General features: G+C 41.7%; 2 protein-coding genes across 3 annotated transcripts; both read left to right on the top strand.

Annotated features, from left to right (window-relative positions):
- The first annotated feature begins 143 nt into the window (after positions 1-143).
- On the top strand, positions 144-16,758 carry LOC118405684 (pre-mRNA-splicing factor CWC22 homolog). 2 transcript variants are annotated; one of them, XM_035805295.1, is made up of 20 exons: positions 144-297; positions 1,479-1,611; positions 1,988-2,457; positions 2,980-3,195; positions 4,775-4,969; positions 5,127-5,255; positions 5,689-5,857; positions 6,314-6,367; positions 6,801-6,936; positions 7,457-7,663; positions 8,325-8,387; positions 8,925-9,023; positions 9,330-9,411; positions 9,743-9,803; positions 10,007-10,084; positions 10,394-10,546; positions 12,500-12,627; positions 13,206-13,307; positions 13,702-13,862; positions 14,274-16,758. In XM_035805295.1, exons 1-20 carry the CDS (start codon positions 287-289, stop codon positions 15,377-15,379), a joined length of 3,753 nt encoding a protein of 1,250 aa, XP_035661188.1. In that variant the 5' UTR covers positions 144-286; the 3' UTR covers positions 15,380-16,758. The 2 variants fall into 2 exon arrangements, with proteins under 2 accessions (XP_035661188.1, XP_035661187.1); XM_035805294.1 differs by having other exon boundaries at positions 1,985-2,457.
- Positions 16,759-18,547: 1,789 nt separating this feature from the next.
- On the top strand, positions 18,548-21,596 carry LOC118405421 (zinc finger protein 678-like). Its single transcript, XM_035804920.1, has 2 exons — positions 18,548-18,620; positions 18,799-21,596. Exons 1-2 carry the CDS (start codon positions 18,548-18,550, stop codon positions 19,839-19,841), a joined length of 1,116 nt encoding a protein of 371 aa, XP_035660813.1. The 3' UTR covers positions 19,842-21,596.
- Positions 21,597-21,863: the final 267 nt, after the last annotated feature.

The following is a 21,863-nucleotide window of genomic DNA, read 5'->3' as shown; positions in this document are numbered from 1 at the left end:
TGTGATTGGTTCGTTTCTTTCTAAACATTTACATTTCTCTCATATGATTGGTCAGCCACCTAATTGCATTTACGTATCTCCTTTCTGATTGGCTAGTTTAGATCTCGCACTGCTGGGCTTTTAAACATCCTTCTCGAATCTTCTCGCGAGATCTGGTGGAAGTTGTTTAGCGGCCGTGACGTCACGAGACGCCATCTTGTTTGCGATTCCTGTACGTGCAGCGAAGACGAACAAGGAAATTTCCTTCCATTTGGAAGAAAGAATTGCGTGAAAAGTGCAAAGCAATATGTCTGACAGGTATGGAGAATATATAGGTACACTGATGGCCAGTTTTGGCCGGTAGATGTCTCTGAAACTCTTGATGTAAAGAATTTCTGTATCGATTTGAGATGGGGGAGGGGGGCGCACAAGATGCATGCGAAACTGACGACTTGTAAGCCTCATGTCTCTTTGAAAATCTCTGAAAAAGCCTAACGAAATAAGAGTCTGGAAAATGATCTAGTGACACATATGTTCATTGCTGAAGTAAGGTACACTGTGTGAACATTTTGTCTTGTGTGTCAGAGAAAGTTCACGAGATTGTCACTTGTACCGTCTCCAAAAGTCATGTTGATGAACAAAGAAAAGAAGAAAAATTTAAGAAGACTATAAAGTAGAATTTTAAACATGCTGAATTTTGCCATAACACAAAGACAAATTTCTACCTATTTTACTTCCAAACTGTTAAACTGTAAGTTGAGAAACATTGTTTTATTTTTGCCAGACGTGATGTCTGGCAGTCTATCCTTTCACATAGTTCAGGTTCGTGCCCATGATCTCTAGGTTTTTTTTCGTGAGGTGTATCATTCAAGCATTAAGTCACTGTTAGTCGTTGTTGGCCTAGTGTAATTCAACATTAAGCACTGTGTTTGTAAATTCATAACAAAGCTTAGTTAGTTGTTTCTACACAGCATGTTGATCTTATCCCAGATTCATAATTGATAAGTCTTTCTATGTCATACATGTGACACGAAAACGTTCGATACGGCCTACGGGTGTTCCAGGCCGTACGCTTCCGTATCGCACATGTTCGAAAGGCGTATCACATAGGCTCTCTTCGAGTAAATCGAACCATTTCGAGCGGGCCGAATTGGTCGGGCTGATACCTTGGGTGATACGGAATACATCATGTTGTATTCTATATGTACCAGAAAGTCACTTTCTCTCTGAAATCTTGTCCAGCCATGTTTTCCAGCCACTGTATAAACACCATGGGATGATCACATGATCCTATTCTTGAAACCTTTTGCAAGAACAAGACAATTTTTTGGTTAAGCATTGCCTGTCATTTTGAATACAGTGAATCTGTGCCCCAAAATAAAAATTACTGGTAGGCGTTGATAGGATCCCCCATGCAGACACTAATGACTGGCAAGTAATCATCAAAGTAAAAGTTTTGAAGTTCGGCAGATGTGTATTAATGAATTGTTTCTCCACAGTGAGAAAGACAGCAAAAGCAGCAGTGATAGCGACAGTGACAGTGGAAGCGAGAGCGGGAGTGAGAGTTCAGGAAGCAGCGACTCCGGCTCCGAACGTGGGACTCGCATCCGTAGTTCTGTCGTAGTACACAAGGTAAGGGGTTTACGCTTTTTTAATCTATTTTCCTGTGGCTTTCCGACTGTGGATGGCATCCCCAAGCCCATAACTTCCATGTAAAACACAAAACTGTCGTTCAAATTTCTTGATTTCTTGACCGATGTATGTACCAATTTTTTAAAGAGGACAGCCTCTGTTGCCTGGCTGTCCAAGCCGTCTAAAAATAAATTGAAATGAGGTTGCCAATTGACAGGTGGATAGCCCTCTGGCGGAAATGCTGGTACAAACCTTAGTTATGTACAGACTTGAGTGTGCTTTATCTCTAACTCAGTCTTTGAACGTGTCTACTTGATATGTGCTTTAAATAGCTCTGTCTTAATAGTGATACTGGTTTCAATTATTTTAACAGCAGAGAAGGAGTGATGATGATGATGATGTAGGAAAGGCAGGGGATGGGGATGCCCAACGTTCTCCTAGCGAATCTCCCCCAAGACGGCAGCGATCGCCAAGCGAATCACCTCAAAGACGCCAGCGCTCCCCATCCGGATCACCCCCAAAGCGCACACGCGATAGATCTCCAAAGGATTCCCGCCACAGACAGAAACGAGCGACAAGCGAGTCCCCGCAAAGACGGGATGACTCATCGCGATCACCAGTCAAACGTCAGCGATCTCCCAGCGAGTCACCACCACGACGTCAGCGTTCGTCATCGCCAGAAGCTCGTGACAGGAGAACGTCTCGGTCCCGATCACCCGCCAGGAGAGAGAGATCCCCTGCTCGTAGGGACAGGTCTCCCGTAGCGAGGGGGAGAGGACGGGGTGGCTATGAGAACGACAGAAGGAGGGAGAGGGACAGGGAGAGAGACTGGGACAGACCTCCCAGGTAGGTTATTTACTGGAAGATACTTTTAAACGTTGCTCATCAATCTACTCTATGAAAATGGTATCTGTAATGATAATGACAATAATTTTGTGTGTTTGTACCTATGATATATAAGTATGTCCCTGTTTTACCAATTTCTATAATACCAGAATAGATGCCTCAATGATTCAAAGGTACTAATAGGTCAAAGTTGAAGCCTATTAACTTGTAAACTTGTTATCTTTGTTTATTTCTCAGGGCCTTCGACTTTGACACAATGCATCTTGCTGTACATGTGCAGTTTACTGTAAATGCAGAAATGTTCGTGGTGGATTAATATTCGCGGTTTTCGCGGTGACCACTTCACCGCGAAATTAAAACCACCGCGAATATTTTTCTATTATGGTATTTGACTGCAGTCTATGGTGTTACCGCGAAATTAAATCCACCGCGAAATTAAATCCCCGCGAACTTAAATGCATTTACAGTATCTCATGAACTGGCTTATTGTATAAACCAACCTGATATTTCTTATCATTTCAGGCATGATGACAGGCGCTACAGACGATCTCCAAACCAGCGCGACAGATACGGGAACCGACGGGGGGACCGTGAAGGAGACAGAGGAAGGGATCGTTACTCGGACAGGGAGAGGGACCGTAACTATGGGAGAGAGCGCGATCGTAGCGCTGAAAGAGACAGAGATGGTGGTAGAGAAAGGACTCGCACCTCTGACAGAGATGGCAGAAATACCAACAGGTTGGCCATCCTGAATCTTCAATTCTTGATACAGTGGGTTCCAATTATTCGTATTACGCCTTTTTGGATAATTCGGGTAATCGGATAGAATTACGAAATCCCAAAACATTTGCCATTCATTCTATTGTTTAGAACATCGCAGAATTGGATAACCCACGGTCTCAAACTTCGGGTTTTTGGATAGAATTACGTCAGGTCACACAAATTAACAATTGTAAAATATGCCCTAAAACTTACAAAATGAGTCCAAAGGTAACTAGTAAATGTATGTATAAAGGCGTAAAGCCATGTAAAGGACCGTAAGAAAGTTCATTCCACAGAAAATCTAGCCGATAGCGCTGTGCTAGCGTGCGAACATTTGGAGTTAGGTTGCCGCAAGGCATGATGGGCGAACGTCATTGGAACGTCAACACGCTTTTGAGTTCATATTTCCCCTTCAGGCAATGTCTAAACTTGGTTTACCCTACAAAAATGTGTTTTTTTCATATCCACTGTCTCATTAATTGAGCTGATTTCGGCTGCGCTACGTAGATTTACAACAACGCACGTAACGCAACAGGGGTGTGATTTCGCAATGACCTATCTTGCGCATTGAATGGCGGGATATCTCAACCCAAGCGCCGCCATTTTGAATGTTTTGAACGTGAATTTTTTCCGTCTTCCACCGCGAAAGACGTAAATTTCAGAGTAATTTGTGGACACAAGTTGTAGACAAGAAGGTGAAGAGTTTATCACTCTCCACAACCGTTGTTTTAACTTAAAATTATGAAAGTAACGTCATATTCTCCGGCATACGAGCGGAGCCATGTTCGTCTTTGTTTTGGTATGCCGCCAAATTGCCGACGCACGGCTGTGCGAGTCAAGCGTACTTTTCCACATGTGCATTTAGCCACTGATTTGAACTCTTTATTAGATCAAGCATCTCACAGAAATCGCACAGTATCGGAACATATGATTAAAGTTTTGTAAACGGAGTTCCGTATCGTTAGAGTGGTAACCTCTATGAGCGTCTGTGTGTTATGTTTGCGTATTGGTTTTCAAAACTACACCCCTCCCCAACCAATGCCGCTAAAGCTGGTCATATAGCCAACTTCGGACTCTAGAATAGGCCGGATAATTGGATAAAATGCCCAGACAAATAGGCGATACAATAAAGCGGATTCCACTGTACCTCAGAAAGGAGGTTTACTTCCAAGTTGAATGTGGATACTGTTTTTGGTTGTGTATCCACATATAAGTGAAGATCCTTTTGATGGATTTGTATGAATTTTGATATGTGGGTAGTTACTGAGGTCCTAAGAAGCATGGCCAGTTTTTTGCCTCCTAGCTGTTTTTAAAGGTGCTGCAGTATTACAGGCAGACACCCCCTTCCTGAAAGTAATGTGGTGTTGTCCATGGACAACTGGTTAGGCATCCCTGAAGGATGATCCCTTATGAGAAGGAGATAGCTGGAATTGAAGGGAAGGGGAGGATCACTAACATCTGTAATGGCTAGGTCTATGGCATTGAGAAATTCAGGAGAATTATTTAAAGGAGGTATGACTATTAGATCTCCAATTTCTTGTCTCTCAACCTACAGTGATGAACGAAGATCTCGTGATGATGATCCATCACAAAATGCAGAGAGTAATGCCACATCAGACAAGCAGACAGAGGAGCCTCCAGCAAAGAGAGTTCGTAAAGCAGACACGACACTCGCCACGAGGACCGGAGGAGCGTACATTCCACCCGCCAAGCTGCGAATGATGCAGGAGGCCATCACAGACAAGACCAGGTGCATAACTTTGTTTCAGAAGATAGCCTATATGATTTATTACTGTGAAGCTAAGGAGAAATGTTCATAGTGGTTTTATGTTGGTGTTTTTCACAGTTTCACACTTCATTAACATTAATTATATGAAACAAACAAACAATGTTGTTGTTGTTTACAGTGCGGAGTACCAGCGGATGAGTTGGGAGGCGCTGAAGAAGAGTATCAACGGTCTGATTAACAAGGCCAACGTCTCCAACCTGAAGAACATCGTCATGGAACTGTTTCAGGAGAACATCGTCAGAGGGAGGTCAGTAGCCAGGCTTGTTTCTCGTAATGATGTGGTCACATTCATCATAGGTATTGGTACAATTTTTTGAGTCTGAGGACTTTCAAAGGACCAACTTCTGACAAGGGTTTAAGACAGCCTTTTCGGTAACAAGACAACTGAATTTTATACGACAAGTGCCTGACGAACCCAAAAATTCTCTCAGTTAGATTTCAGATTGTACGATGATTGTACAGCAAAGCTATCTACAACTCAAAAATCACGACCATAGCATGTTCTGCTGCAGTACTGTACAAAGCCACCAGGAGGCTCATTATCAACCTTTTTTTTCCTGACCCCATTCAAACATGATATCTTTGCAAAAAAAACCCACATACATAGTACCAAATGGCACCGAAAACATATCCTTCTTTGCAAAGGTAATAAACGGAGAACACTTCTGTCCCTCCCCCAGAGGCCTGTTGGCACGGTCCATCATCCAGGCGCAGGCAGCGTCCCCCACCTTCACACACGTGTACGCCGCGCTGGTCTCCATCATCAACACCAAGTTCCCGCAGAACGGCGAGCTCATCCTCCGCAGGCTCACCATGCAGTTCAAACGGGGGTACAAGAGGAACGACAAGGTTAGGGGCAGGCCATTATGTTTGTGGAGGGGGTTGAAATGTGCATTCTATTCAACCTGGCATTGGTAATATCCGTTATCCTTCATTAATGTAGGAATATTTCTCAGAATTAGAATCTTTGTAGACATTCACGGTGGTTTTAGTTTGTGGTACAAGGGAAAATTATGTTGTGTTTCTTATTCTGTGTTTTATAACAGTTCTATAATACAGTACTAATATTAGAAGGAAGGCATATTTAGTTGTGTGAGGATTTCACTGTGGAGAAATTATGGACAAAACTGCCCAAATAAAAGCAGTTCAAAAGATTTATAATAAGCTTCAGAAATAGGTAACTTGTAGTTATTTTGTAACTACTAATAGAGAGCCATTTGCTGGAGATACATCAAAATAATTCTGTGGTGCTTATATGTGTCTGTTATTGTATAACTCATAGCATGTCTTTTGTAACTTTTACAGAATATCTGTCTGACTGCAACAAAGTTTATAGCTCACCTGGTCAACCAGCAAGTGGTAAGTACTGTACCACCTCCTGTCATAAAATTTATAGTCCTGCTGTATATGGGTTAGAGATGTTTGTGCTGATATTGATGACTTAAAATACTTGCTCTATTTCTGTTTTCTCCATTGGTGGCATATTTTCCATTAAATAGCTGCAAATTTGTAGGACATCTGTATTATCTTTTGGCACATTAATGGGATCACTTTATGCACTTCTTAGCAACTCAAGGTTGACAAATGACAAATTCTATCCACTCTGAAGTCTACTTCCTGTCACTCTGTCAACTCAGACCTTTTGCTCTTCACTTCATGTTATTATTGTTAATGAATGGTGAGAGCCGGTATTACAGCATACCTCCATACACATAGGTGACAAAGGAATTGCAACATAGTCATTAATACTGTAGGATGATAAATTAATTTTTGAACTCTCTGTTGTCCCCAGGCCCATGAGTTGTTAGCCCTGGAGATCCTGACCCTCCTGTTGGAGAACCCTACAGATGACAGTGTGGAAGTGGCTGTTGGGTTCCTCAAGGACTCTGGGCTGAAACTCACCGAAGTTTCCCCAAGAGGCATCCACGGTAAGGCCCCCCACAAAATATGCTCAACAGAAAAGTTTGCATATGGGGAAAAGACGAGCAAAGTCAACTTCCTGAACTTTCTGTGTTGAATTTAGTTTTGTTGTCTTCTTAATCCTCCTTTTAACAGAATGATTTGACTTTCATATTTCTGTCCTTTTTGCAACCAACATTACATCTCAACAATTATATACCAAATTGTCTTCTAATCTGTTGATTAACAATTTGTGGTTTTAAAACAGCATTTGACCATCACTCACTTCAGTAAAGTTACCATAGACCTTGGGGCGTTTATTGTTTTTTTGTGGTGACCTCATACTGCAAAGTCATGACGTGGCAAATATGTATTTTGTATAGCTACTGTAATACAGAGTTGTTTCCACTGTAGACTTGAACTACTGCAAATACCTCGTTCCTACTGTGAAATCAAGTCATGGCAAAAATAAGTGAATTTACAGTATGTTACAAACCATCTCTTAGTAACATTCCCAGTAACAATACTTTCTTGACTTGTCACTTCCAGCTATCTTTGAGCGACTGCGTAGCATCCTACACGAGGCTCAGATCGACAAGCGCGTACAGTACATGATCGAGGTGATGTTCGCCGTGCGGAAGGACAACTTCCAGAACTTCCCGTCCATCTCGGAGGGGCTGGACATGGTAGATGAAGAGGACCAGATCACCCATCTCATCTCACTGGACGATGAACTCAAGACTGAAGACATCCTCAGTAAGGCTTCTTAAACTTTTAAAAACAATTTTTGTTACATTTGAGAATTTTGAGGTCTGGAAATCTGGGATGGAAGGTGTAAGGAGAGATATGGCAATGTGCGGTCTAAGTAGCCTACTAGACAGAGCCACTTGGAAACGCCATGTTAAGACTAGCTACCTGCTGCCTACCCCTGTGTCAGGGATCCCAGCAGCAGTGTAATCAAACAATGGATACTACTTGGATTTTAGTACAGTTTTCATATGCGTCAATGGACATGTAATAACTATATAGTGTTCTTAATGCACCAAATGGTGCATTGGGCATTGCCCATCTCTGTTTCTGTAGTCCTGCGCCACACAGATTTGTGCAATCACTAGTCTATTGCAGAGGGCTAGTCCACCGGTAGTGGTTTGGGTGTTCAAGTACCATACTCTGTCCCAGATGCAGAGTGCTATGCAGGCAAATTAGCATGTACCATTTCAAAGCCTTGGACAGGAATCAAACTCACAACCTACTTAATACAAGGGGAACACTCTTCCCACTTGGCCATTGTCCCAGTGAAAATAAAGGACACTTACAGTTATAAATGATTCACATTGTGTTTTTTGTTATTACATGTATAATGCTATTTTAAAGATGTTTTGTTACTCAAACTGTATTTTTGTCTCTTGTACATCAGATGTCTTCAAGGTGGATCCTGAGTTCCAACAGAATGAAGACAAGTACAAGCTCATCAAGAAAGGTATGTTTTCTGTCAAAGAGTATTTCATGGTCAGTTTTGGATTCCTGTTCTTCAAATTTGCTAGCAGATAAAGATCAAGATCACATATTTGTCTGCAGTGTAGTGGTTTGCTTCGTGTGTCTTCTATTTCTTTGAGTAAAGCAGTTTTGTATACATCAGATGGCCAGTAACAGTTTTGTAACTTTTGTAAAATAATGGTAGTTTTATTTCATAGAAAGGAATGAATGGTGTTTCTTATAGTTATAGATTCAGAATTTCTGGGGAACATTCCACTTGCCACATGACTTTTGTGCACTATAAAGATGCCCCCCACAATGTGAAAAAATCCTGCTGAGAATCCTACATAAGTGTAGTGAAGTACAGTAATGATATAGTTTTGTGGTGTCATTTGGCATAATGAAGTGTTTGCCCAAAAGTCATGATGTTCTAGTTTCAGGCCCATATGCTTGGAACCATCTGTGAACTTGGGCCTTTTATGACGAATGAAGAAGGCAAAGAGAAGACATTTGTGTTGTTTTTTGTTTGTCCTGTGCACAGAAATCCTGGATGAGTCAGATGAGTCTGGCTCCAGTAGTGGTGAGGAGGGGAGCGACAGTGATGAGGATGAGGACGACTCGGATGATGAGGAGGCTGAAGGTAGGGTCCTGTCAATCAAAACTGTCAATCAAATCTGTACCATCCATAGACAAGTTTGCATTTCACTGATAGAAACTGTTTACTTTGTACTTATGAAGACGACAGATAGCCATTGAAAAGTCTGTATAAATTTTTTTTCAACACACTTTTGATTTTGAAGTCACATATCTATCTATAAAGTTTCCTGCATTTGCAATGAAGGTTTTGACACATTTAGCATAGATCAATGTAGAAGATCTAGTTTTCCTTTTAAAGTCTTGTTTTCCAGTTAATTGTTGTCTAAGACATTTATTTCTCTATCTTCAGAGACTAAGATGCAGATTGAAGACATGACAGAGACCAACCTGGTGGCACTCCGCAGAACCATCTACCTGACTGTCCAGTCAAGGTTTGTTGGTTTGTTTATTATGTCCATGTACAGAGGTTTTGTTTCTGTCTTCTCTGTTTGTGTGTCCATATTTATTTGAAAACAGTTGAGTGCCTGGTTTCCACATACATGTTATGTATGGCACAGAAAAACAGTTCAAAGGTCCCAGAGTAGGTCATCACATTTCTTGTCTTCTGTCTAGGCAGCATAACAGCTGAAAGCATATATATTCTCTGGACCGGTGATTTTAGATATCATTGAATATTGAATGTGGAAAAAATCAGTGAGTTACTTATGAAGGATCCTGTATGAGCATTATTTCTCAGACCCATGTTTCTGTTCTTGTACACAGCTTGGATTTTGAAGAGTGTGCTCACAAGATGATGAAAATGGACATCAAACCTGGACAAGAGGTAGGCTTTGCTGTTAAGAATATGTTATATAGATACAGCCTACTAACACTCAATAGCTAACAATACTTCAGAACTTGTACCTCACTAAATATTTTTTTCGAGGATTTTTCCAATAGTAGAAATAGACAGCTTTTAGGTATACAACAATTTCACATGATTCCCTTCAGAGCAGATGGTTTACTGACTGTGTCTTTTGTTTTCAGTACGAGTTCTGCCACATGATTGTGGACTGTTGTTCCCAGCAGCGCTCCTATGAGAAGTTCTTCGGCCTTCTTGGTCAGGTAAATACATTAGATTTAAAAATTAGAATTTATGCTTTCATTTCGATTTCACAATACATTATAACACCCTTATTCCAGAAAACTTATATAAGCTCAACAAAAAAGGTTTGCAAAAATACAGAATGTTTTCCCATATTTGCTGCACAGCTTATATCTAATCTAAACTATGATTGGGTACAGACAGAATAAGATAGGAGAAGGATACACCAGAAAAACAATGTATTCTGCTACTGGCAAAAACATAGCTTTTGCCGAACTTGCCACACAATTTGTAATTTATTTCTATACAACAATTTTGTATCTTTGCAGCGTTTCTGCCAGCTGAAGAAAGAGTTTGTTGCGGAATACGAGAAAATATTTGTAGAGCAGTACACAACCTGCCACCGCCTGGAGACCAACAAGCTCCGCAACGTCGCCAAGTTCTTCGGCCACCTGCTCTACACGGATGCTATCCCCTGGACTGTGAGTCTACTCTCCTGGATAAATTACAATATACAATTCCTACTTAGATTGCTAGGTGGTGCTGGTGCACTGCATGACTTCCTCTAGGAGGTTACCCTATGCAATAGTTTCTATGTGGATTGCTAGGTAGCAATGCTGCAATGTGCACAGCATGACCTGATCTGATGTGGAATATATGGCACCAGTTGCTTAGAACAGTTGACAAGACAGAAAGGTGTTCTGAGATTTTGTAGTTGTGAGCGATCTTGAAGCACTAAGGGACCGTACGGCATTTAGCGAGGGGGGAGGGCCGGTCGCCAGGGGGGGGAGGGCCAAGCAAAAAAATATTTTGCCAGGGGGAGGGCCTAGCAAAATTTTTTTTACTTGGGGGAGGGCCAAGCAAAAAAAAAATAGCTTGGTCTGCCAGCAAAATATGTCCCTTAAAATCCAAGAAACGGCGTTTCAGAGGGTCAAGATTTCAAAATATTTCTGGACCTCTGCAAGGGATCGCCCGAGGTTGGCGCTCGGGACACAGTGAAAATGCGAAAGGGAGGGGGCGGGGCTTATGCATGATGCCCTCGAAAACCTTCTTCACGTACAGAAATGTTATTAAACTCTGTATTAGTCTGCCAGCAAAATGTACCCCTGTCTTATTGCCCTCAAAATGTAAGAAATGGCGTTTCAGAGCTCGAGGGTAAATATTTGCAAATTTCCCTGGATCCCTTTTGACGTGACCGGTCTCGCGCCTTTGATGACCGACATCGTGATAATGTGTTTGGAGGGGGATTTAATTTTGTATTTCTAAATTGAAATGCTATTAAAGTTAGCTTTGTTTGTCAACAAAATATCTCCTCCAACTGAAGGAAATAGCTTTTAAGAGGGTCAAGATTTCAAAATTCTCCCGGACCTACCTTGCGATTCTTCGTGCCTTTGGCGCCGAACATGGTGTTCGGAACGTCGTTCTCAAAAACTTGAAACCCTCGTATTTTTTTTTTTCATAGAAATGTCATCTAACCAGCAAATTTTCCCATAAAAAAGCAATGCAGGAAATCGTGGCAAAAAAAGCGTGTCATTTCTAAAATATCTCCTGCAAGTCTGCGGTCTCACGCCCGCCGGCGACCGGTCTTACCCCGCCGTGGGAAAATCAGCGTCACGCGTCGGCGCCCCCCTCCCCACTACAGTTTTGGAAGTCGAATCGTGCTGTCGTTTTGGTTTTCATTTTTCCCCAGATTAACCGTAAGTTATTACCACCACAGAACCAAGAAAAAGTCCAAAATATATGTAAATTGAAAATAGTTTCCGTCAAGCCGCTCAGGCCCGCGAGCTTGCAATACGTAAATTTAGGGAGCGGGGCGCGCGCCGCTTCGTGGCGCAAATCTACTAGAAATCCAGGTACAAATGCTTTTTAGGTGTTGTTTTAATATCAAAACAATGAAATAGCTTCTATAAAGCAAATATTTATGCCTCTATTAAGCAGATATTTTGAGCCATTCTGTTTTCCATTTTTTACTAGGGGTGAGAGATCTGCTTCTCGATGAAAATCATGAAAAAGTATGACGCAAAGGACATTTCCGAATGCGGGAGCGCAGTGTTTTATTGGCGTCTTGAATATTTTTTTTTCAAAGTTGATAGGAGGGGGGAGGGCCAAGCAAAAATATTTTGTCTTGGGGGGAGGGCCTAGCAAAAAAAAATTTACCTGGGGGGAGGGCCATGCAAAAATTTTTTGACCCGACCCTCTGGCGACCGGCCCTCCCCCCTCACTAAACGCCGTACGGTCCCTAAAGATATTTGTATACCAGTCAATCTGTACATTATGGGAACTTTAATACAGAGGTATTATTTATGTCTTATCTGTTTTAGTGTGTTTCCATACATCTTCAATGCTGCTTTTCTCTCTCTGTGGGACAGTCACAAAACACTGTGGGTACAGGGGTGAAGTCAGCCATCTCTGATTGCTTCATTTTTCTTCTATAGGTTCTTGAGTGTATCCACCTTAATGAGGAGGAGACGACGTCTTCAAGTCGTATCTTCATCAAGATCCTGTTCCAGGAGCTGTCGGAGTACATGGGTCTTCAGAAACTCAATGCTCGCTTCAAGGACCAGTAAGACACACTTTTTAACTGTTTATGACACCATCATGGAAGATCATCTGTGTCAGTAGTAATCATAGTACAATGCTAAACTTTCTTCCAACACAAAGATATACGTGAATCCGTGAATAAGTTTGTTTTGGAAGCATGTTAAGCATTGTACTATGTTGTGGCATTGATGAGACCAAATACATTTATATTACATTTGACCAAGGCAGTCTCCAGTTTTAAATGTTCCCCAACCGAACCCACTCACTGTTTGGGAGCCCTTGTTGATTTTTGTTGTTTAATCGTTCCTTTTAAGTTCACAAAAATGCATTTTTGTTGATCTCATGTTTTATGAGTGGATCAAACCTTACAGTCTGGTACCTACTGTATAAAACTGGGGTGTTACATCTGAAGGCTGCCACTTGTGTGAAAAACAAACAAACAGAGGGGTGAATATTTTAGCTTGTTATGCCTTCTCAATTATCCCTGTTTTCAATGGCTGAATTGAGTCAGTGTCAGACTAAAATAGTATGACATATTTCTTTTGCCACGCTTTTTTTTTCAAGTTTTGTTTAAATTGTTTATCCCAATCTCCCCCACAGGTTCTATGCCCCGTACTTCGAAGGCCTGTTCCCGAGAGACAACCCTCGTAACACACGTTTCTCCATCAATTTCTTCACATCCATTGGTCTGGGAGGCCTCACGTAAGTAACTAACACAAATCAGAGAACAAATTTCATGTGTACTTATTCCTCTCAGTTTTGGTAGGATAGTTAGGCTATTTCAACTGTATTTATGTGATACTTAGCTTTCTACAGGCTTGTATTTCATAGATTCTAGTGAATGTTCTTACACTATTTGTTCAGCTTCTTTGAAATCAAATTTACTCTGTCTTTGTGTCAATGTAAATTACTGTATATCTCCGAGTCAAATATTTCATATGGTTTCATCCACCCTTTTTTGGCGGTGCAAATATGCATTTCCAATGTATTACTACTGTACTACAGAATCAGTTCAATCGCAAACATAAAAAAATGAAAATGTCTTTGCAAAAGTATAAGTATTTACAGTAATCTGAATGTAATATGTTATTTCCAGTGACGAGCTGCGTGAACACCTGAAGAACGCGCCCAAGCTCATCATGCAGCAGACGCAGGAGGTGGAGTCTTCGGACTCTTCCAGTTCGGACAGTGACAGCGATAGCGACAGCGACAGTTCATCCGACAGCAGCAGTGGAAGCAGCAGTAGCAGTGACTCAGGTCAGTCCTAACCTTTAACTTTTGACCCCTATGCCATAATCCCTAACATCTATGCTCTTCAATGTAGCGTGCGTAGTCCAGTGGTTAGCGGCCCTGCCTCTGGAACTAGAAGCCGTGAGTTCGATTTCGGCTGTGTCGCTCACCCAACATTCATTCTACCCGAAAAGGTTGCAGTCCTTAGGACGGGATGTTATGCCACGGTCCACTGTTAATTGTGCTTGTTGAAAAGAGCTAGGGGAATTTCCCCCGGTACAATGAAGCTGTAAATTATGTACATAGGGTCTGTCTTGACCAGTGGAAGACTCCAGTTTTTGCTCTTCAGTGAGCTAAAACTGTATTGAGAACACTTTTATGCTGTTACAGTCAGAGAGAGTAAAGCATGTGACAATGTCTTTGTTGTTTCTTCACCAGGGAGCTCTTCTGATTCCGATTCGGAAGACGACAAAAAGAAGAAGAAGAAGAAAGGCAAAGACAAAAGGGAGGTGGCAAGAGAAGACAAGAACAAGAGGAAGAAAAGAAAGGATACCCCAAGTCCTGATAGTGATAGGAACAGAGAGTCTCCCAAAGCCGTGCAGACAAGAGAAAGTCCGCCTAGAAATGATCGTTATGAACGCAATGATCGCAGCGAAAGGGGGAGAGATGAGGAACGTGACTATAGGTGGAGGGAACAGTATCCCGAACGTGACTTTGTGAGGAGACGGGACCAACCGTATTATGATTATGATGCGCCAGACGAGAGGGAGGAAGAGAGATATGAACCAAGAGATCATCGAGGGAGGGATGTGGTTAAGTACAGGGAGGAGGACCAGAGGGCCTGGAGAGAAGATGGAGAGAGAGAAGACAGAAGGAGAGAACAGCGGAGAGGAAGAGGGGACGAGTGGGAGGGGGAGCAGAGTAACAGGAACAGAGACTATGATCGAGGGAGGGAGAGAGAGTGGGGCGACAGAAGTAGGGAAAGGGGCAGGGAGGAAAGAACAGAACGAGGTGGGAGGGAGAGAAGAGATGAGAGGGACCAGGAGGACAACAGGGACTGGGGGAGGGGGGAGGATAGAAGAATGGAAGACAGCAGGAGGGAGAGATATGAGGAACGAGGGGGGAGGAGAAGTGATGAAGAGAGAAATGAATACCCTCGAGAGGGGAGTAGGAGAAGGGTGGAGGAAAGGGAGGATTATTACGACTCCTATGATAGAGAGAGGGGGAGAGAGGATGGACGAACAAGCTCTAGAAAGGCCAGAGAGGAGGAAGAAACGGAGACATACGAAAGGGAGAGAGGGAGAAATGAGGAGGAAAGAGGGAGGGACTATAGAGACAGAGGAGAGGACAAGGAAAACCGGCGTGCACGGAGCTCCAAGTCGCCCGAACCCAGACGCAACAAACGGAAGTACGAGGATCAGTACGCCGATAAATACAGCGAACGGGACAGAGGGAGGAGCGACAGAAGGAGAGAAGTGGATAGGGAGGAGTATGACAGGAGGGAGGTGGATAGGGATGAATATGATTCCAGGCGCAGAAGATAAAACACAGTTTAGTTTTTACATCCAAGGCTCAATTTTCTGAGCTGCTTCCTCTTACAACATATATTAACCAAAAATATGACGAATACAGTCCAAACTGTGCAAGAAGACCACTCGGGTGTATGTGGACAGATGGTCACCATGAACAGGATTCTTATTTCTTGTGTCAATGGGAAAAATTATCCATGGAACCACCAAAAAGTCATATTGGCCAGGTGATCCTTATGTAGACGTGGTTCACTTGTACAGTTTTCACTCTACTTCCATAAGTGATGCTAAGCAAAAGATGTGTTGCTCACATTTATTTTGTGAAAAATCAATGTTCACAGTACAATTTGAATGGACTACCCAGTCATGCTGCACGTATTGAGTAGTGGACCATGGTTTGACTCCACTGTACCAAAGGAAAAGGTGATAATTGCACATAGAATCATACTTTCTTGATTACTGACTGATTACGGTAAAGTTTAGGTTTTTAAGTCCATACTAAACTACTGTAAATTATGAAATGTTCTGGGTGGTACTGTTGTCTTGGTTTCAGTGGTAACTACTGCAAATTCAAGACACAACGAATATGCATTTCCAATGTATCATATTACTACAAGTGTAATACAGAGCTAAAAACATGGCAAAAACCATGTATCCCCTTGTATGGCAAAAATAAATCCCAGAAAAAACATGGATCTATGTAAGGATTGGTTTGGGTTTGTTATAGTGGCTTGGATGAAAAAGATTGTCATCTTCCATTGTCAAAGTGAATGTATAAGTTATTTTTATTGGGAAAAGACCATCTACAGTACCCATTGTAAGCACTCTGGTTACGTACTTATGTATGAGAAAACAGAACAGACCTAAAGTTTGACAGTTTGTGCTAACACGAGGTCTACCTCCTTGCAAATCCTGCTGCACATCACTCTGTATTGCTTGGTCAATTATAGTGTGTAGAATATGTCCATAAGTACTTAGTATTAGTGCAGTTTTGTATGCCTAGGATTATTTTACCTAGTTTAAGTGGTGATGGGGCTGAGAGGATAGGCCCAACCTGATGTATTTTGCTCAGAAGCACTTACATGTATCTACAATGTATATACAAAAGGAATGAAAAATTGAGGACCTTTGAGCTGGTGAATACCTTGTGCAGATATTGTTTCTTGTCCTCAGCTATGTTATCATTCATGTCTTGCTCATACAATGTGTTCCTTTTTTTTCATTGCTATCTTGCCTGGTTTTGTAACAGTTTTCACCCATGCATGTACCTGCTGTTAGTCTCCTCCACCCACTAACATGAAATGGTCTATTCCCAGCAGACATGAGTGATTGGTGTAATCCTAGGGCAGTGAAGTTTACTTTTGTCATTAAAGGACACAGATTAGCTGTCACAACACAGTCTCCGAGAGTGTTCTTTCTTCAAAAACGATGTCTTCATAGTGGACATATCCTGGCCATTGTAAGGTTGTGGATGAAGCATTTCATAACTAAGTGACATGGAGAGGAATTTCCAGGGCATACTTTTCTTTATTTCTGTTCAATTTGTTAAGCAACGACTCCAACGAGCAAAAATTGATGTAATTGATTAGTTAATTTTCACAATGACTGAGGAAATGTTATACAAGTAATTCCAGTGTTCTCCATAGTAGGAATCTAAAATGTAACACAAATACCCCACATGCAGATAATGGACTAATGCATGATTGACAACTAATTGGTGGTAACAAGGAGGTTGAAATAGTTGTCAGATCTTCGGGAATGTGTAAATACCATGACGCGACAAGTTTGTCATCAACAATCAGTGTCGGTAGAAGGGCATTCTTCAACTTTATCAGGATAATCAGGTGGCAATGTTTGACCTACAAGGAGGAGTACTTCCGGGTCACTGCCAGAGCTTCCGCCCGCGTCCACGTCTGGCGAGTGAGTAACGGAACGCTGCGGAGTCCTTCCCATATCTTTCTCCAGAAACGTCAGTTTCTATTCAAATATTCCCCAGTATTGTTGCTGATAACTGTAAGGTAAGTAGTTCTGACCAAAATCTGTGTCAGGATGTGTGTGAAATCCTCTCAATTATGTTGAAACAAGGACATTTTCTCTAGTAACGGACAGTGAAGTCACGCGTCACTGGTAAATTTAGACCGTTATGTCCATAGAAATTTCAAGTTTTTAACAAAACAGATGTTACGAAGGACGTTGCGCATAAATACAAACAAGTTGTGTTTGTCCTGTTTCTGATGTCAGGTTTGCAACAGCAAAACCTTGTCACGTTGTGAAGTGACTTTACATCTGGGAGGTTGCTCACGTCTGGTTTCCATCAAATTATCATGACCATTACTCCCCGAGCAAATTGGGTTGAAAACTCGCAACTTTTGAAATTTCTGAGGGGTCTTCTGAAGGAGAGTCATCTATAAGGAGATGACAGAGTGTATCACCATTTGCTAGAGAAAATAAGCCGTCAGAAAATTAGCTGTTTCAAATTACAAGAGTCCGTAGGTCACAATCCTCCGTGAAGTAAATATGGTCTTTATTTGTGGAGTATCTACATGAAACCATCAAAACTTGACTATAGGTGTGATGACACAGACCAAGACAAAAACAAGTTGTTGAAAGTGTGAAAGACATCTTAACAAATGTCTAGTGTAGCATTTGCTCGTAAATTATGCAAATAACCTCCTTGTTATTTGCACAATTTATATCTAATAATTTTCAATTGTACCATTGCTCAAGAATGGAATTTCTATCAGTTACCACTCCAGAAATATAGAATTTTATTATGTACATAATTACTGCATACCTAAACAACCGAACAACATTGTAGCCCTGTTTCACAATGTCGTATTACCAAAAAGATACAGTGATGGTATTAGAAAAAACACAGTGCATCATCTCACACATACAAATGCAGCATTCATATGAAGTTTGGCATGTCGTCTGCCGGATTGCATCAAAGGGATTATGAAATACAGCTGTGAACATGACATTGCCAACTACGATACTCCATCAGGAGACCGTCCTTCCTCGAGCAAAAAATGTGTGTGTTGATGTTGGACATTTGTTTTTAACACCAAGGTTCCACTATCTACTTAATCACCAAATAATGTTGTTTTCTCCCCTAAAAGTCATTAACACTCATGTTCTTGTGTTTGTTCAACTAGCACAGAGGTGGTTTGAGCAGTCATAGCCATGTCATCAACAAGCTACCAACCAGACAATGTCAGCAGTCTCCCAAAGTGTGAGGAGTGCAGCAAGCAGTTCAGTAGCAGGAGTCATCTGAAGATCCACATGCGGACTCACACTGGGGAGAAACCCTACAGATGTGAGGAGTGTAGCAGGCAGTTCAGTCAGCTGAGTGCTCTGAAGACTCACATGCGGACACACACTGGAGAGAAACCCTACAAGTGTGAGGAGTGCAGCAAGCAGTTCCGTCGTCTGAGTCATCTGGAGAGCCACATGCTTACTCACACGGGAGAAAGCCTACAGGTGTGAGGAGTGCAGTAAGCAATTCAGTAGACTAGGTAGTCTGAAGAGACACAAACGGACTCACACAGGGGAGACACCATACAAGTGTGAGGAGTGCAGTAGGCAGTTCAGTGTGCTATGTAATCTGAAGACGCACATGCGGACTCACACGGGGGAGAAGCCTTACGGGTGTGAGGAGTGTAGCAGGCAGTTCAGTGACCCAGGTGCTCTGAAGAGCCACATGCGGACTCACACAGGGGAGAAGCCCTACAGGTGTGAGGAGTGCAGCAAGGGGTTCAGTATGCCGTGTCATCTGAAGACGCACATGCAGACTCACACAGGTGAGAAACCATACAAGTGTGAGGAGTGCAGCAGGCAGTTCGGTCAAATGGTTCATCTGAAGACCCATATGCAGACTCACACGGGTGAGAAACCCTACAAGTGTGAGGAGTGCAGCAGGCAGTTCAGTCAAATGTGTCATCTGAAGAGCCACATGCGGACTCACACAGGTGAGAAACCCTACAGGTGTGAGGAGTGTAGTAAGCAATGCAGTACACTAAGTAATCTGAAGACCCACATGCGGACTCACACAGGAGAGAAACCCTTCAGGTGTGAGGAGTGCAGCGGGCAATTCTGTACAATAGGTCAGCTGAAGACCCACATGCGGACTCACACAGGAGAGAAACCCTACAGGTGTGAGGAGTGCAGTAAGCAATGCAGTACACTAGGTAATCTGAAGACCCACAAGCGGACTCACACAGGAGAAAAACCCTACAAGTGTGAGGAGTGCAGTAAGCAATGCAGTACACTAGGAAGTCTGAAGACCCACATGCGGACTCACACAGGAGAAAAACCCTACAGGTGTGAGGAGTGCAGTAAGCAATGCAGTGCACTAGGTAATCTGAAGAGCCACATGCGGACTCACACAGGTGAGAAACCGTACAATTGTGAAGTGTGCAACAGGCAGTTCAGTCACCTGTGTCATCTGAAGAAACACATGAGGACTCACACCATATAAAGCCTACAGGTGTGAGGAGTGCAGCAGGCAGTTCAGTCAGCTGGATCATCCGAAGACTCACATGCAGACTCAAATGGGAGAAATCCTATAGATGTGAGATATCTTGCTGAATGAAGATGAGAGAGACCCTTTCAAAATTTAGGACTAAGTCTACAACTGTCATGAGTTTCTACTACCATAAATAGTTTTGCGTACAGAAAGTGAGGAAACACTTATGCTTTTACTTACACAGAATATTGTGTTGTAAAATAACACATGAAATGTTGTAACTGTGTATGCTGGGTTTCATTTCTTTGAAGTGATGAAAAGTGGATGATTTCGTCATTATTATTAGATACTTTCATGGGAAGGCTGGGAAGTACACAAAGTTTTGTATGTTTGATTTTGTTACCCTTCATACCACACTACTGGTAGTATTGATTGATGTTTTCTAGTTTTGAAGTATTTTGTACTAGTTTGGACATAAGGTATGTCACAAGGCAAACATTACAATGTATTACTAGTAGTACTAATATAAGTATATTTCTTTGACTATGTTTTTCAGTATTATGTTTTATTTCTCATATTATTGTACTAACAGGATGGAACCTGTAGTCTTTGGATCCCATCAATTGTTCCTTAGAATAACACTTTACTATACATTTTGTAGTAGTAGTTTTGTTACGTTTTGATTCATTTTTAAAAATTCCTGTAATACTAATAGTTAAATATTGTAGACCTTGATTGTAGATCTTGATTTACATGCCAGTTGAGTTATGTGTTGTTTTTTGTAGCTTTAGGCACAGGTTTTCAGAGCGGGTGCTTTCTTCTCGAGATGTTAAGCACAACCCTAACCCTGGCAGCTAGGGTTAGGGTTAGGGTTAGGGTTGGGGTTAGGGTTGTACTTAGAGCCAACATGGCTAAAAATGTGTTTTGGTCTGTCAATCTTGGTCTCATTGGAATGGTCTCTTGGTTCGTAGCTTCAATCTGAAAACCCATTTCAAAATGGGTGCTTTCTTCTCGAGATATGAGTTAAGCACAATCCTAACCCTACCAGTTAGGGTTAGGGTTTGAGTTGTGCTTAGAGCCAACATGGCTAAGAATGTGTTTTGGTTGGTCAAACTTATTATTGGAAAGGTCTCTTGGTATATAGGTGTAATCTGAAAACTGTTTTGAAAACGGGTTTAGATATTGAAATGTTTATGGTGCTTGTATTTTTGTGCATGCATGGTTTTCACTGTGACCTTGGCACTTAAAATTCATGACAATGTTAATACATTATATTTGCTTCCCTGCTTTCGAAAAGAAAGCACTCGTTTTGAAAACGGTTTTCAGATTACAACTACGTACCAAGAGACCTTTCCAATGATACCAAGTCTGACTGACCAAAACATATCCTGATCTTAGCCATGGTGGCTCTAAGCACAACCCTAACCCTAAGCCTAGCTTCTAAGGTTTAAGAGGGATGTGCTTCACTCACATCTCGAGAAGAAAGTGCCCATTTTGAAGACGGTTTTCAGATTACAACTACATACTGAAAGACCTTTTCAATGATACCAATATTGAGCTCTACGTACTTATTAGCAAAAGAGATTGTCTCATAAGATGACTACGTTAACAAACTAACTTTTGGCGTTTCTATTTGTTGCTTCTGTTATTTTTCTTTTTTTACAGTTGACTTATATCTGATGATATAGTTTAGTGGCTGTAGGTGTAGGTACATGTACCATGTTGTTGAGGAGTTGCCTATGTTTTTTTCTACTCAACAATTTTCAAATAAAGTTATTTGCTGTAACACTGAAGAAGTATTTTGACAATCATCTTAATTTGACAATGTACATTACGTTTCTCTGACTGTTATAATTTGGAAGGGTTTTTCACTGTTGCTCTCAAACACGATATGTAGCACTAGTTCAGTTTGTGGTGCCACAGTTAAAATCCTTAGTGGGAAATCTTTCCAGTTTTGGTGTGGCTATGGCAAGACAGACTTTATATTCATCAAAGTTGCTTTTCTCCTGCTTTTGAAGTTGGCAACCCATATAA

This window comes from Branchiostoma floridae, chromosome 18 (assembly GCF_000003815.2).
Source record: "Branchiostoma floridae strain S238N-H82 chromosome 18, Bfl_VNyyK, whole genome shotgun sequence".
NCBI classification, from domain to species: Eukaryota; Metazoa; Chordata; class Leptocardii; order Amphioxiformes; family Branchiostomatidae; genus Branchiostoma; species Branchiostoma floridae.
Note: the sequence above shows the minus strand (reverse complement) of the source record. Positions and strands in the feature narration are given on the sequence as shown.

Coding starts and splice junctions, on each gene's coding strand:
- LOC118405684 (XM_035805294.1), top strand. Junction 9,804..10,006: donor ACATCAAACCTGGACAAGAG/GTAGGCTTTGCT, acceptor TTTTGTTTTCAG/TACGAGTTCTGCCACATGAT. Junction 12,628..13,205: donor AATGCTCGCTTCAAGGACCA/GTAAGACACACT, acceptor TCTCCCCCACAG/GTTCTATGCCCCGTACTTCG.
- LOC118405421 (XM_035804920.1), top strand. CDS start 18,548: ATGTCATCAACAAGCTACCAACCAGACAATGTCAGCAGTCTCCCAAAG. Junction 18,621..18,798: donor GGAGTGCAGCAAGCAGTTCA/GTAGCAGGAGTC, acceptor CCGTCGTCTGAG/TCATCTGGAGAGCCACATGC.